Here is a 12,676-nt window from a genome sequence, read left to right as displayed (position 1 = left end):
ATGGATACTGTAACCAGCTACAGCTTGTATTTCTGATGCTGGACAGCAGTCCTTTGTCACTCTCTCACATGTTAATGCTGTAAATTCTCCCATTTTTCTTTCCTTCTCTTTTCCCTCCCACAAGGTGGTGATCGAAATCCCTTGAGTAACTTGGGCATGTATTTTGTGGCAAGGTACAAATTTAAGGGAGAAGAAGTCCAGGAAGAACAATATTTAAAACTCCCTTCTCTTCTACCTCAGAGACCACACTTATCAAAAACTAGTCCTAGAGCAGCACACCACCCCAAACCATGTCTGCCACCCTATGATTTCCCTAACAACACACGGAGTAAGATACTTAATGCAGTGTATTTACACACACCTCTCTGCCCAGGGCTCAGGGCAGTTGGCCTAATACAGCAAGTTCCACATAGAGTTTTTTTTTTGTCTGAAAACATTATACAGTACAAAAGGCAGCTGACTGACCATCTGGGCTCCACAAAGGACACAGTATGTATCTTTAGAGAACATATCTTTATTTATTAGAAGTTTTTTTGCTCCAATATACAAAATAAGGGACTGCAATCCCAATCAACATTTACATAGTTATACAGCAAATAAATTCCACCATTTACAACAACTGACAACTTTCCCACACTCCTCACTGTATTACAGTCAAGAAAAAATCCTATATTGTTTTACATACCAATCAGTTATATTTCAAATTTCTGTCTCTTAATTCTGTTTTACATTGCAGTTTCTGACATCAGTTTAATTAAAAACTTACAATTATTTCAGCTGCACTAAAAGAAAAATGAAATATATAATTTGGAATACTATCTCAAAACCCCTATACAAAATAAAAGTCAGTATCTTATAAAAATACATAGCAGGAGTAAAACCAGTGAAACAACAAAAATGTTTTGAATTTTGTTAAAGTATAAAACATTTATCAACTAGCCTCAGTTTTCAACTACATTAAAACAAAAAGGAAAAAAAAAAAAACAAAAAAAAAAGAAAAAATAAGAAAAAAAGAAAAAGACCAAACAAATTAGCAAAAGGTAATATGACAGTTCTTCAGCAATACTGTACCTTTAGTATGTAAAGGACTTCATCCTTCTAACATGCACCATTATTCAATTGATTTACCCCTTAAATCCTTTTTCTATTGAAAGCAAAAAATAGATGTTAACATTATTTGAATCCTTTCAGAAAAATCCAATCATATTTTTCTGCACCTCCCACAATATTTAGGCTTTACTTTGCAATGATGGTAGTTTAATCATGATATATATCTTCTATAAAAGAATTCTAGCCAAACCAAGGTATTAGAAACTCTGCATCTTACAAAAGCAATTTGTTATAGTATGATAGTTGCTAAATAGCCCAATTTATTTAGTGACCCTGTTAAAGATTTGTTCAACTGAGTGAATAGGTGAAGTCATTTCCTGAGCTAAAAGATACAGGTAAGTAAATAGTCAGTTATAGCAGCAGACAGGAGACATTCTTTTTAAAAGTTGTAACAGTATCAACAAAATAACCTTAGAAAATTACAGTAATGTAAAAATCACTGGCTGACAAGGGAGTGACAAGGACATCCAAGACCTGATTGCCATAATCTGGAATGCACATTCAATGACCTTCCAGAAATTACATTCAGCTACTGTCAGACAATGTACTCCTAGGTGAAGAATGTAAAATAATTCACATTTTTTACAGATCAGGTGTTTTGTCAAGATTTAATTCTTAATGCTGTTTCATAAACCTTAAGCAAGGTAAACTTAGTTTCAAAAATTTCCACTATACAGGACTTAAATATTATTACTTTCACAGGAATGGTATCTTCAGTCTCATGAAATTCCAAACCTATTTCTTCTTATTACTCAGACTTAATTTAATGCTTAACAGATGTTGATCTGCTTTTAGGAGAGGAAATAATATTCTTAAAATTATTGACTTCGATCCAAATAATTCTAATTTGCCTAGAGTATGAACCATTAACAAATCATCAAAGAACTACAAAGACTGGTATACCACCACTGCACCAACATTTTCTTATGATTTACATCTTCTACACAACAGTTTGATCACTTTTTTCACCCATTAATGGGAAGAGTCTATTCTGATTTAATTAAATAAAGTACCTGAGTTAGATACCAGTTCCTCCAGAAGGAAATCTCTCTTCTGTGTTATAAATTTTTTTCAGATATTGTAGGTGTCACTTTTGTAATTTTTATTGTCTCTCCTTTAATATTTAAACATAATTAGTTTAAATTCAAAGGGATATATAAAATTTCCAGTACTTGTTAGAATAGAGCACAGTACACAAGATCCTAAGTTACAATAATTTATAAATAAAAATAAACTATTACAAACCAAATCTTTCCCCATACGGAGATTAAAAGCCATAACCTTGACTGATTGTTCCCGATCACACATTATAAATAAAGTAAGCTTCTCCAGAGAAGCAAAGCATCCTTGCCTCCCTGACACCAGTTTACACCTTCAGTTAAACCACTTCCATCAAGAAGGCAATTGAGTTGGGCCCAGACATAACTTCTTGCTTACATGTTAACCCTCCAAACCTCATTCTTTCAAACTTAAGCACAAGAAACTCATTTCACAGGGAATCCTTTACCTTTTATACACAAAGTCTGTATAAAATACAGATTTCTAAGGCTCCTAAACTGCACCAATCTGGCAGCGCAGTGAGAACCTGATTCAAAGGCCACTGAAGCCCATGGAAGGCTTCAGTAGGCTTTGAACTAGGACCACAGAGATGGTATTCCCCAAAGGAAAGCTCCTGCAAGAGTGGCTGGTATCTCTCTTTTTGCTTTTATGGGATGCAGTGGAGATGTGTAGTCAGCATGATACCTGAGCAAATAAAATGAAAACAATACAAAAGTTTTAAGAACCCCAAACTCTTTTCTTAGTTGTGTGCAAACTGTGCTATTGCCCCTAGAGCTCCCTGCTTTCCTTCTCTTCAGTGCTTGCTCCATTCCAGGAAAGAGAAGATGTGAGACACAAAAATCTCTCTTCACTACAGCTCCCCCTCAGTCCCGAGACTGATAGAAGAGGATGTAACCAGACTCAGAGTTCTTTGAGATGTCTGATGTCAACCCGTAGAATTCTTCAATAGCTTGTGCATCAATTTTCTGGATGTAAAAACACAAAAAATTGAAGTAGGAATGTCTTGCATAATATACACATAAAATTAGGCTCGACTCTAAAAGTTATTGCCAAACCAAATTAACTTTCACATAATTACATAAAACAATAAAATCCAAATAATTCTTAAACTTGTCATGTCTCAGCTTCCCCTCAGCTATCAACTGCACAGAGGGCAGCAGCTATGTATGTTTTATATATAAATTTTTAAGTGTTGTTGTAAGTATTGCATTAAGTTCCTATGTATTGTAAGCTAAAACCCAATTTATCTACATCATTACTTGTCTTCTTTCCACAGAATAGTTTATTAAACAATGGTGAAAGACAGTAGTCATAAAGAAAGGAGTTTCTTTTAAGTACAAAAGCCTAAATGGAATTCAAAGTATTCAAAGTGCAGTCAAATTGTAAGGCACAGCTTTGCACACACAGTTATTGCTCATTTAGACTGGGGTTGAAGCCTCTTTTCATCAGCACACCAGTCGCTCTACTTTAGATAATCAGATCCACAAAGGGGGTGCATGTGCTCTGGTTGGGCTTACCTCAACAATATCATCATCAAAAAGCAACCAAAAATCATGACTCTTCACTATTGCAATATAATGTCCTCTGTTAGGGCCACTGCAAAATAAAATTAGGAAAGAACATAAACCATAACACACATATATGTGGAGATGCATTCCCTTTAATTATTTTTCTTGTAGAAAAGCAATACTTAACAGTAATTAAAATGGCTACCACTACAATTTCTGTTGGATGTGTCTTGTCTTTTTTTTTTTTACTTTCTACTTAGATCATCATCATAAAATGGTCTTACTTATTATGCTAAATAAAGGTTTACAATTTCAAATAAGGAATGAGAAGCACAGGCACTGAAAATAAAGCAGTTCTGGAACTGCTGAACTGGCCAGCAGCACTCCCATGGTTTTTGTGCCTAGATCAGGGAGGGAAGGTTGCCGCCCCCGAGGGAGAGGTCTGTGCACCAGATCACCAACACTGTGAAAAGAGCATGGGCATCTCCTTCCTGCCCACAGCTCCAAGAATGGAAAAGTCCCCAAGAAGGCAGAAATGGTCAGAAGGGTCAGAAAGAATTTGCCTTATAATCCAGAACAAGACTGCACTAGAAAACTATGGCACAAAGGCTTATTTTCCAAAATTGTCCAATTTGGGACTTATTTATCTTAACTGTACTCTTTAGTCATTGTAAGAACACTGAATAAGAGGAGCAAATTGCCCAAAGAGAAAGTAAAGTAGGATTCCCAGTAACGAAACTGTGACCACTGCAACCTAATCTAATGTCAAAGTTACCCTGTTTTGAGTTTTAGTATTTGACTTCACAACATAAATTATTCTGTGATTCTAGATGTCAAATCATGATTTCCAGCTTTTCAACTTGGGGGCTTTTATCCACTCAATAAGAAGTTTGTAGAACAACCTGGTTTTAAGCCTTGAAGCCACAAGAACACTTGTTGAATATAGCAAAATCTAACAGTCCTACTTTTAAAGTAATCTAGAAAACTCATAATGCATGGCTATAGTTCAGGAAATGTTGCTGGAGACTGAAGAAAAAAAAAACCACACCCTAAAGGAAATGCTTTATAAATTAATCTTTCTATAATGCTTTCCTTCCTAAGAAAGCTTTTTTCCTTAGAAACTGTTTTTAAATATTATTATACGATAATGTGCATTTTGTGTTGGGTTTCTTTTAAACACGGTTAAGTTCATATCTAGATCTGTAACATGAAATAGTTACCATGTTTCACAATGATTTCTCAAACAACAAGGCCATAATTTCCGTCAGGACTGGTAGGTTTTCCCCCCAATATTTTTTTTCCTAAAAAAAGTTTCTTTTTAAGAGGTCTTTAAATGCTATTGATTTATATGATACTGGGTGCTTTGTGTTGTTCTTTTAAGAACAGTTATGTTTATTTAAAAAATCCCTATTTTAAAGCAGAGTAATTACCTTCCACAATGGACTACCACAGCAACAAGGTCATACATTCTGTCAGGGTTGGTGGCATCTCCTGAGGTGTTAAATAAACGAAGCTCTAAAGGAAAAACTACTCTATAAGAGAGTTTTGTGTATCGGTGCAGCTGATCCATGTACTTAAATCTCTTCAAATGGAGAGCTAGAATCATAGGCAGCTTTTTTACTTTCATCCTGAAAAAAGGAACAAACCCAAAAAAAAGCAGTATTTCCAATATTCATTCTAAACATTCAGTTGGTATCAACAAACAAGAAACTTGTTTTACTGAAGTCTTTAAAAACCTTTGTAAGCATTAAAAGAAACCAAAATAATCAGCTGTTTAAAAGCATATTGTGTTGCTAAACTAAAGGAAGTTTTTAACTTAAAGAGAGAACTGAAAATTTTTAAACTGAGTATTTAAAACAGTAAAATATGGTATATAACAACAGCTGTGATGAGCTCACATAATAATTTAGACATAAAGAGCACATAGCACAGAATTCAATCTTTAAGTATATCTACCCATAGCTTTCCAGAGTTCCAAAAGCAAAACCTAGATCCTACTTGATTTACAGTGCAAGTATTGCCACAGAGCGATTTCAGAGGTCCTGTTCCAGCTGAATTTCCCAGTAAACCAGCCAAGTCAAACAAGCTCTTTAAAATAAACTTTGTTACACCACTTTGTCACGTAAGTATTACTCCAGGCTTTCCTAGCCATTCATTTAAAATGTCCATGGAACACAAATAGACCACTGTTATGCACCTACCTCTTGCTATCCAAACAAGATAAGGCTGAGCTCTGGCACAAAAATTTCATACAAATGTTGCAGCAGTGTTTTACGGCAGTCAAAGCCAGAAAGTGATCTAGTTCTACTGAGGGGTCAATAGCTCCTTTCCCTAGGCATCAGGTATTGAGTGCCTACAAATCTTCCTCAGCCAACCATAGCTGGCCTGGCAGCAAACACAGACTTCCAAATCTTTGGGCAATAAATCTGCCCATCCTAACAGAACAACCAAACCAAAGTGCTCTGCTTCTTGGCACAGCCAAATGCCTTAGAGATCGGCACAGTGCTGACTTTTCAAACTTTAACCCCCTAAGGCAGCTCAAAAGTCTCTGCAATACAGCCCAGGTTTCAGACATGTCTATTAGGAACACACTTTCAGAATATCAGGAAAATTGTAAAAGGCAACTGGTTTTCAAAAGATAGGGGACTGTGGACAAATTCCTTGATAACTCACCTGCCAACAAGGGAACTAGGAAAGGAAAATAGCTGGAGCAGGGCAGAAAGATGACAGAGCAACTATTTTTTAGGGTAGGCTACATTTTTATTATATTATGGCTACAGTTTCTGTTTTCTTTTCAAAACTAAGTCTTCTCCTTATAATGTAACTGTGTTTGGTAATAGGAGCTCATTCAATGATGAAGAAATTTGGTACACCATCTTTGCTAGCTGAGTAGTCACCACCACAGATAAACTGTTTATTAATAGAGATGGAAGAAAAGTATGACTGTAGTGAAACTGAACCTACACCCCACATGAAATCCAAAATATAAGCAATTAAAGCTGTGTTTTGCCATGGAAGTGCCTACAGTACAGGTTAATGTCAACTCATTTTATATTGGTCATGGCTCACATTACCTCCTACACAGAAAAAGAGCTCAGGCAACAGAAAACATGCCAGGTCTGGATTCACAACCTCGACCAGACACCAATTAGGGAGCTTAGGCAACATGTGAAGGCAGACTTGGCAGATGAGATATGCAAAAGCTGTGCATGCAATCTATGGTAAGCCAAATAACCAGCAGCAGCGGTACAACCAGTAGAGCATGTCAGAGCTCCCACTCCTTCAGCTAAATACTTTCTCAGATAATAAATAACCACACAGTACACAAACTGACAGGTTTTTCAAAGGTGTAAACAAGACTAGAATTCTCAGGCAGACAAGAATTGGTTTTAAACAAACATAATGATTTTCTGGCTTCCACAGAACTTCTGATGATTTTCAGGAGCACTGTCAAGCAGTTTAGTACAACTAATCAAACATGTTTAAGAAATCAGAAACTCATTTAATAGCAACAGTTACAAAAAGTCCTATCAAACTGAATCTTTCAGCAACTGGAAAAAAAAGTTATTTTCAAAACAAAACTAAGTTTAAAAAGCCACATGCAATCAATGATTTTTCATCATTGCCAATTATCTTTGATTAGTCACCAACAGTTTGTTTTAACTTGGCTTCCTAACTTATTTTTCTCTTAAGACTATTCATTTTCCCATTTGTACAATAAATAATGATCAAAGGAGTCCCAAAATACTTTACAGGGATTCTCACTACTCATGGAAAGGGACACACTGAATACTAGCAAGAGGAAAGCAAGTTACTTTTAAGTGGAAGAAAATTAAGGGGAAAAAGGTGTTCTCTCCTTTACACACACACAGAAAAGAAATACCAGAGTATTTTCACTTAATGCATGGGTTATTTTTCTCCTTCCCCAACTGTTCCATACCTTTTATGCGCTTCTTGCTTACTGCGACACTCTTCACAGTAATACTTGTACTCACTGCACAGAGTTTCTGTGTTGCTGAAACCCCTGAGTCAAAGAAAGAAAGCTGCAAGTACTAACTTTAAATATGAAATATCCATATATAAATATGAAATATCCATGTACAATAACAACATAACATAATACATTTCAATCTACATAAGATAGAACTGGCAGCTTATTTCCCACTTTCTGAGTAACAGGTAAAGGCAAATCACAAAAAACTGGATGCTTGTGTCTACCTTAAACAGTGAGTGATTGAAGTATTCTGCTCCACATCAACGGAAAGGTCTAGGAAGTCTTCATCCTTGCTGCTTACCTGCATGAAAAGAAGAACCAATAGAATATAGCTAAAACAAATAATACTAATTTACCTCTGTTTTTCAGTTCCACTTTTTAGTGACAGAATGCATCTTTTACCCTATAATATCCTTTAAAAAATTTTGCAAGTGGCCCTTCTGTTTCAGAGATTTGCTGTATTTTTTCTTTTTTTTTTAGGAAGGGTGAAGTGTGCATGAATCTCTGGGTGTATGTAATGCCAGTTGTCATTATGCTGTGATTTCAGATCAACGATATTAATGCCAAGTTTCTTCTACACCTCAGATTTTTCAAAAGAACAGAATCACTGCGGTTCTTCTGCTTAATGCTCTGACTTCTGTTCTTCTCTAAGTCCCTTGCATTGAAAGTTATGTATTTGCATGTCACAGTGTACCTAATAAACAGCATGAATATTTTGAAGTCTCTTCCAGGCTGGACTCATACTCAGCAGACAGTAAATTTGGCAAATGAGAGCTTGGTCTGACAGAGGCAGAACAGTAGCCAATTCTCACAAAAATGTAAGAAAAACAAGAATGTAAAACAGAACATTCTAGAAGCAGAAAATAAATTCCACCACAAACCCTGACAAATGATGAAAAAACCCACAGCTGCCCTGAAAACCAACTATGTTATTAAGTTTTAAAAACCAGATATATGCAACCTTAACTTTTGCCTGCTAGTGTGTCCTCTCTGTATCTAAAGATAGTCAATGTCATTCATGACAATGGTCTCTGCCTAGATACAGTAGTAAATGCTTTTAGAAAAGATACCTTGCTGCAGTTTCTTGACTGAATGCAGGAAATGTGAAATGGCTACAGGGAAATAATGTAAATTGATCTTTTAAATATATGAGATTTGTGTTCCCCTTTCAACTCAGAATGGAAAAAAAAAGTGGAAAGTTAGTCTCTGATAATCAAGAGAGTAGAAACACACAGCTCCTAAGGGCAGTGTACATGGAGAAAAAAATAAAAAGCCAGGTGCTCGAGACGATCATATTTGAGAATTAATAACTTCGGGCAAATCCAAACACCCAGGAAATTAAGTTGAAAGCTTCTGTTAATATCTGTGAGAGGACTGGGCTCCCACTGTTCTGCTGCTGGTCTTTCCAAGAGCTAAGTGTGCATGTCAAAAAACGCCACTGTGTCAGTACACATCATTGCTACTGCAATATTCAGATACTCAAGTATAGTGTTTATACTTTTGGAGAGATCACAGAACACATTAGGAAAACTTCCAAAATGTTCAGAGTGGGGGGAAAAAACCACCTGCACCTTCAGTGTGCTGCACATTTCCTGTATTCAGGGATGTATTATGGTTTAGTTGTGTGGACATTTTTTCAAAATATCTCCTTGCAAATCACTCTTGGAATTATCAGACTGGCATTTATTACATTAAGAACTCTGGTGAAAATCACCGTAACTGGGGATTAAGAATGGCTCGGAAAAAAAAATCAGTTCTAGAAAATACTCTGCTGCTGTCTTCAGCAAGGACAGCTGGAATTACAGAGTCATGTGATCAGTGTTATTCAGACATGCAATTAGATAATTCTTCATCTTCTGGTCTAATCAAAGAAAATTACATGAAATAATACAGATTTCACATGCAGCTTTATCCCACACAAAAGCTGTAAGGGCAATGGAGAGGAGGGAAGGGATGTGTTCTTCGTTAAAAAGAGATTGGTACTGAAAACAGACATTCACAAAAGGACAATTTCCATTCTCTGTGATATGGCCTTAAAACACCTCACTCAGGTTAGCCAAAACAGCGCACTTAGGATCATGAGGAACCATTAAAGGCTTTACTGCAAGAATAGCCAAGTGGATTTTTCCATTTATTTTGGTGACTTATAAATTGCTATTCTTAAGATTCTTTGAGCCTTAGTATTTGAACAGATTTTTCTAAGATGAACTCATAATAGTTTTAATTAAAAAAAAAAAAACAACAATTAAAAGCCACTCTGGAGTCTTACAAGCCTACCCCCCACCTTTTGTAAAGGTTCTGTTTCAAATAAACATCACTAAGCTTCTTAGACTACAATGAGCAATGCTATATATTTCAATCACCTATGGAATGAAAAAAGATGGGCATGATCAGAAAACCTCAGCACTTGCAGAATTGAGCCCTGATGTGTTCAGAAAGCTGTCTCGGTGCTCCTAACAGGAACATCTGAGTAATAGTGAGGACTTTGGATGTTCCAGTGTTCTGCCTGAAGAGAATGGTGCGCTGCTCTCACATCAAGGACATAATCTGCACCCACACAGCTCAGCTGTACTCTGATGACCAAAGCTGCACAGAACACAAAGCTCAGAAGGCTGACACTCACAGAATCCATTATTTCTTATGCTTGGGAATTTCACTGGCAGTGTGAATTTGCTCACTGGCAAAAGAGCTTTTGTAGCTCTAGACTGCCATGTGTACTAAAACAGAAAGTATTTTCAAAAGAAGCTGAAACAAAAAGTGTGTGATTTATCTTGGTTAAAAAAAAAAAAAGAAAATTGAGCAGAGCTAAAGGCTCTGTAGTACTCATAGAAGAAAGAACACTGGGATTTTCCTTATTGCCTTCTCTCAGTTAAAGCAGAATTGAGTCAAAGAATTTTATGCCTTGTAGAGTCACTTGATTCCAACAGCAAGACCATCACCTAGAGACTGACAATTTCCTATATTTCTCTGTAGAAGTAGTGGCCACATTTAGCTGTTTGAAATGTAATCTTAATGAAGCCAATTATAATACTTTCTGGTTTACTGTTATCCTTCCTTAAACTATGAGAGAAATCAGTAAAACTAATTAACTTCCAGATAATTTCTATAAATTAGCCATAAAATTTACATTCACTTCATCATTCTGCCTCTACCAAGGAAGGATGAAAGCACTATAAAGAGACCACATTAAAAACACGTAAAGACAATTACAATCCTTTTGTAACATATGCATTTAATAAAGTGGCTTGATTCACAACACAAATCTTTGTTAAAGAACCATATCTATATTCCTTATACTCCACTGTCATACATAAACTAAGAATGCATTCTTTAGAGAGTTCAATTTTTATCTTTAAGATGGGCTAACGGAGCAGTGCATCTGGAAGGATGCTCTTTTCCACAACCAGGACAACCAAAACCAGAATAAAATTTTCCTCATTTTAGGAACATAGAGGAGGTTGGTCCAATTAAAAGATTATGTCTGTCACTTGCAGCAAAGATATGTGTTATGCTTTATATTAAATATGCAATAATTTTCCAATTTAAATTAAAAATATACTAGGGCTATTGTCTTGTCATTAAGAAGCAGTAATTCATCCACTATTGCTTGTAATCTTGTACATGAGCTATTTTCAAGTACTCCTAACATTTTAGCTTATATTTCTAAACATTCTGAAAGAATCTAAATGCCAACAGCTTCTAATAAGCATCAAAACAATCATATATACTTAGTATTTTTAAAAATAAGACACAATCCACAATAATATTACCCATTTAATGTGTCCAAATGTGTTTCTAAGTGCTCATTCCCAGGTCACTGTGTTTTAGACACAAGCTGATATACTAATAAAACAGGAACTGATACAATAGTTTCCAGATTACTTTGATTATTATCTTGTTCAGCAATAGCTAGATTTTTCTATCAGCAGTAGCTAATACAAAAAAAACCTAAGCAGTGTTACTAGAAATCTCAAAATTGGGACAGACCTGATAACTACTAAAACATGCTAGCAAAGAGCATATCAGTGTTTTAAAATTGCGTTAAGGATGGTACCTAAATCAAAATCCTGACAGCAGTAATTCATAATGTCACAGTGAGGAAAGGTAATGATGCCAGTTCTGTCAAAAGACTTAGGCTAAACTCATGTTTCAAGGAAAAAAGAAAAAGGAACAGCTCAAGAACTAGAAGAGAAACAATTGACAGTTGCCAAGAAATACTTATTAGGGAGGGGAAATCTGCCAGAAAAAGAATATGGTAGCGTGGAATCAGCACCTAAATTACTCATAGTCTGCAGTTACATTATACATGACATTATGAAACTCTTTTCTTTGAAATAAAAGAGATGGGTATTTCTAGAAGACTGAGAAAATTACATGAGAAATATACAGATTTGAATTCCTCCCTTCCAACGTCATGCTGACATATCTGCATTACCTAATTAAGTTAAAGAAAATTGGCATGAAGTTATACAAAAACCACAGTCATTTAGCTTTTTTACAATCTCTAAGGAACAGACCATGACAGAATTACTGTAATTTTCCAAGTGTGCTGCTTTTACTCTCTCAAGCTGGTAAAATCCAATTTAAAGTTTTTATGAAATACATTCTTTTTGTTATTGTAGAACTTCTCAAAAATATTTTAGCATAGCATACGCAGAGAAAGTTTATTTCTCAGGGTGTAGTATTAGAAGAATTCCTGGGGACAAACATTTAGGGAAGGATTACTTTTCATGAACATGAAGGTATGCTTTTTGAGAATCCCAGCCTACTATCAAAGTGCCAAAAGCCAACCATTAGTATCTTGATTTCAATGGCTTTAAAATTTAAAAACCAGGAATCCAATGAAACTGATTCATAATACTTAATTATGAGATTTATCACTAACTATGACATTAGGTTATTAAGACATTAAATTTGAGAAGAACCTCCCACTCTTAAATCAGTGAGTTTATTTTGTTTCAGAGTACACCACTTTGGAATTTTCTGATCTAAAGTTTGAAGGTGA

General features: G+C 35.5%; 1 protein-coding gene across 1 annotated transcript in view; it reads right to left on the bottom strand.

Moving 5' to 3' along the window:
• Nucleotides 1-494: 494 nt before the first annotated feature.
• USP12 (ubiquitin specific peptidase 12) overlaps nt 495-12,676 on the bottom strand; it is a 33,044-nt gene continuing 20,862 nt past the window's right edge. The window contains exons 5-9 of the mRNA XM_030274977.4: nt 7,896-7,972; nt 7,618-7,701; nt 5,108-5,305; nt 3,687-3,765; nt 495-3,134 (exon numbers count right to left, since the gene is read on the bottom strand). Of these exons, the coding sequence (XP_030130837.1) occupies nt 3,033-3,134; nt 3,687-3,765; nt 5,108-5,305; nt 7,618-7,701; nt 7,896-7,972 (540 nt within the window). The 3' untranslated portion in view covers nt 495-3,032. The remainder of the gene's footprint in view (nt 3,135-3,686; nt 3,766-5,107; nt 5,306-7,617; nt 7,702-7,895; nt 7,973-12,676) is intronic.

The sequence above is a fragment of the Taeniopygia guttata genome, chromosome 1, assembly GCF_048771995.1.
Source record: "Taeniopygia guttata chromosome 1, bTaeGut7.mat, whole genome shotgun sequence".
NCBI classification, from domain to species: domain Eukaryota; kingdom Metazoa; phylum Chordata; class Aves; order Passeriformes; family Estrildidae; genus Taeniopygia; species Taeniopygia guttata.
This window is presented reverse-complemented; position numbering and strand designations above follow the sequence as displayed.